A 2,500-nucleotide genomic window follows, 5' to 3' on the forward strand; every position below is an offset into this window, starting at 1 on the left:
TGTGTGTGTGTGTGTGTGTGTGTGTGTGTGTGTGTGTACAATTCCCTAACCGACTTTGGCTTAATAATAAAGAATCGGGATGTGTAGACTAATCGAAATGAGACGATTTTTTGGATGTGCACGAAACCTGCTGCTTCTGTGCCGACTATAGTGGCTTTTCCTCACTGACAATAATTCAAACACTATCACATTATTAATGAAATTATCAGGCATTTGATATTACTATTTTAAGGATCAATATTAATGGTTGTTGCCACTGGTAATAACTGTTACCCATAATTTCTTTTTTTCTTCTCGTTATTAATATTATCGTTATCATGACAATTATCATCAAACTATCATTATTATTATGACGATTAGTATCATTACAAATAATATATGTTGATAGAGATTAATTTACTATGGCATAGCAGGGCATTTGTTCTTTAAAAAAGCTTGGAATGTGCAGTGAGTATACTGTTGTACAGCTGAGCCCAAACTTATACTGACGACGATAACAGTTCGTCCAGTTAAATAACTAGGCCTATGTCAACATGTTTTAAGAGACACGCAGGAGCACAATACATTAAATTTACCAGACAGATCTTGGCCATAGTAGGCTTGAGGATGAGCTGGCCTTCATCGCCACCAGAAGGACACTGAGAAGGAGGTCGAAAGGGACCTGACATAGTGCCAGTAGCGGGGAGGGATGTAGAGCGACTCCCCGGGTGCCAGGATCAAGTCATGGTATTGTGCCTGCTGGAGGAGCGGCCAGTCTGCCTGTGGGCCTTCGATCTCTGCTTGCGACGTGTTGCTCAGCAGGGGGTCTGGATGAGGATACAGCAGAAGGCTCTGGTCCTCTGCGTACAGGCGGATGTACTTGTACCCTAGTACCTGAGGATGACAGGAAATTAAGATTCTCAGAATGGTTGCATGAGAAAACTAAAGTTTTACTTCTCGTGTTGCAATTTAAGTCATATGTCTGCAGACAAAGCCCTTTCCCAGTGGTTACCTGGACAAGGATGTTGTGATCCGGGTCGTGATGCAAGGGACTCACGGTACCTCGAGGCCCTAGCCATGCGTGGAGGCGCGGCTCCTCCTCCCCCAGGTGGCAGTAGTCTGGTACCAGGAGGTCGTCGCGGAGCTCTGGTATTTGGTCCAGCAGTTGATGCTGCGCCAGGTAACCTGTGGCCGCACCAGCGGCGGGCTGGCTCACGAAGCGAGTCAGGTAGTCTTCAAGGGAGAGTAGCGTCTGCGACCACGTGGAGTCGGTGTAGCGGGCACCCACCTCCACTGGAACTGTGCGGGCGCCCGCTAATTCTCTTAGGTAGGGGATCCGCCACTTCTTGAGGGCTGGCCAGTGGTCTACGATGCCTAGGAGTTTGACAGGGACCACTTTGTTCATGTAGTTCAAGAGGAAACGATCCAGAGGAGGACAGTGCTCGGAAGGGAGAGGGTAGTGGACCGTGGCCTTGTCTTGCTGGGTGACGGGGAGGCCCTCCAGAGGGAGATCGGCCATCGACGTGCCGGAAGACAATCGGGCGTGGAGGTTGAAAAGGGAAGCCACCTCGTGGAGGGGATTGTCACCAATTGGAGCGCCCATCAGGAGGCCGCGGTCGCACGCCCGGACAATCTCGGCCGCTGACGAAAAATGGGTGTGGGGAGCGTTGACGCCGCCGCTGAGGGACAATTGCAGATCTGCCAGGAGAATGTGTACGGCCGCGATGCTTCCCCAGGTGAAAACAAGGCGCCAAGTTTTCGGGACATCTTGCCAATGGCCTGAAAATACCAAAGGAATTGACACATCCATTATACATACTTTAATGTGCAAGAAAACAATCAAGGTAGTTTAAAAATTGAATTAGCATAGTGTACTAATACAATTTTACCAAAACGCGTTGTGAGCTATGCGGGCGCGCGCGCGGAGAGAGAGAGAGAGAGAGAGAGAGAGAGAGAGAGAGAGAGAGAGAGAGAGAGAGAGAGAGAGAGAGAGAGAGAGAGAGAGAGAGAATGCGAAACCCATACCTGTATTCAGCTTCTGCCACGTGTAATCCAGGAGCGCGTTCGCCGAGACAGCTGCCTCCCGGGGCGTCGAAGGAAAACCCACAAAGCTGAGCAACCTGGCGATCGTTCCCCTCACCCACCCACCCACCACCTCCTCTTCCACGCCGACCGGGAGCATGTCCTCCGTGAAATGACTCGATGGTGGGGAGGAAATATATGGACGACTCTTGCCCGTTGTTCCCTCGTCATCCGTGAAGCCGTTTTCCTCTCGAAAACTTCTTCCCGTAGGTGACAAGTCGTTCCCGGAGGACGCTTCATCCTCTTCGTCGGTATAAGCTTCATCATCTCTAATGCGTTTTATGAGTCCTTGATCTCCACGAGCTTCAATCTCTCTTTCTCTTTTGGCGCGTTCCTGAAGTGTGGCTTGGGTTGTAGTTTCCCCTGCCCGGTTCTTCCCCTCAACCGGTTCTTTTGTTCTCGTGGATCTAAGAACCTCCTCTGCCTCCTCGCTCACTCT

The 2,500-nt window shown here is 50.3% G+C and overlaps 1 protein-coding gene across 1 annotated transcript in view; it reads right to left on the reverse strand.

The window, feature by feature from the left end:
• Positions 1-2,500, reverse strand: part of LOC125041730 (lysine-specific demethylase 8-like) — an 84,375-nt gene that overhangs the window by 5,741 nt on the left and 76,134 nt on the right. The window contains exons 2-4 of the mRNA XM_047636975.1: positions 2,005-2,500; positions 992-1,758; positions 576-873 (exon numbers count right to left, since the gene is read on the reverse strand). The exon at positions 2,005-2,500 is cut by the window's right edge and continues 119 nt beyond it. Of these exons, the coding sequence (XP_047492931.1) occupies positions 619-873; positions 992-1,758; positions 2,005-2,500 (1,518 nt within the window). The 3' untranslated portion in view covers positions 576-618. The remainder of the gene's footprint in view (positions 1-575; positions 874-991; positions 1,759-2,004) is intronic.

This window comes from Penaeus chinensis, chromosome 31 (genome assembly GCF_019202785.1).
Source record: "Penaeus chinensis breed Huanghai No. 1 chromosome 31, ASM1920278v2, whole genome shotgun sequence".
Taxonomy (NCBI): domain Eukaryota; kingdom Metazoa; phylum Arthropoda; class Malacostraca; order Decapoda; family Penaeidae; genus Penaeus; species Penaeus chinensis.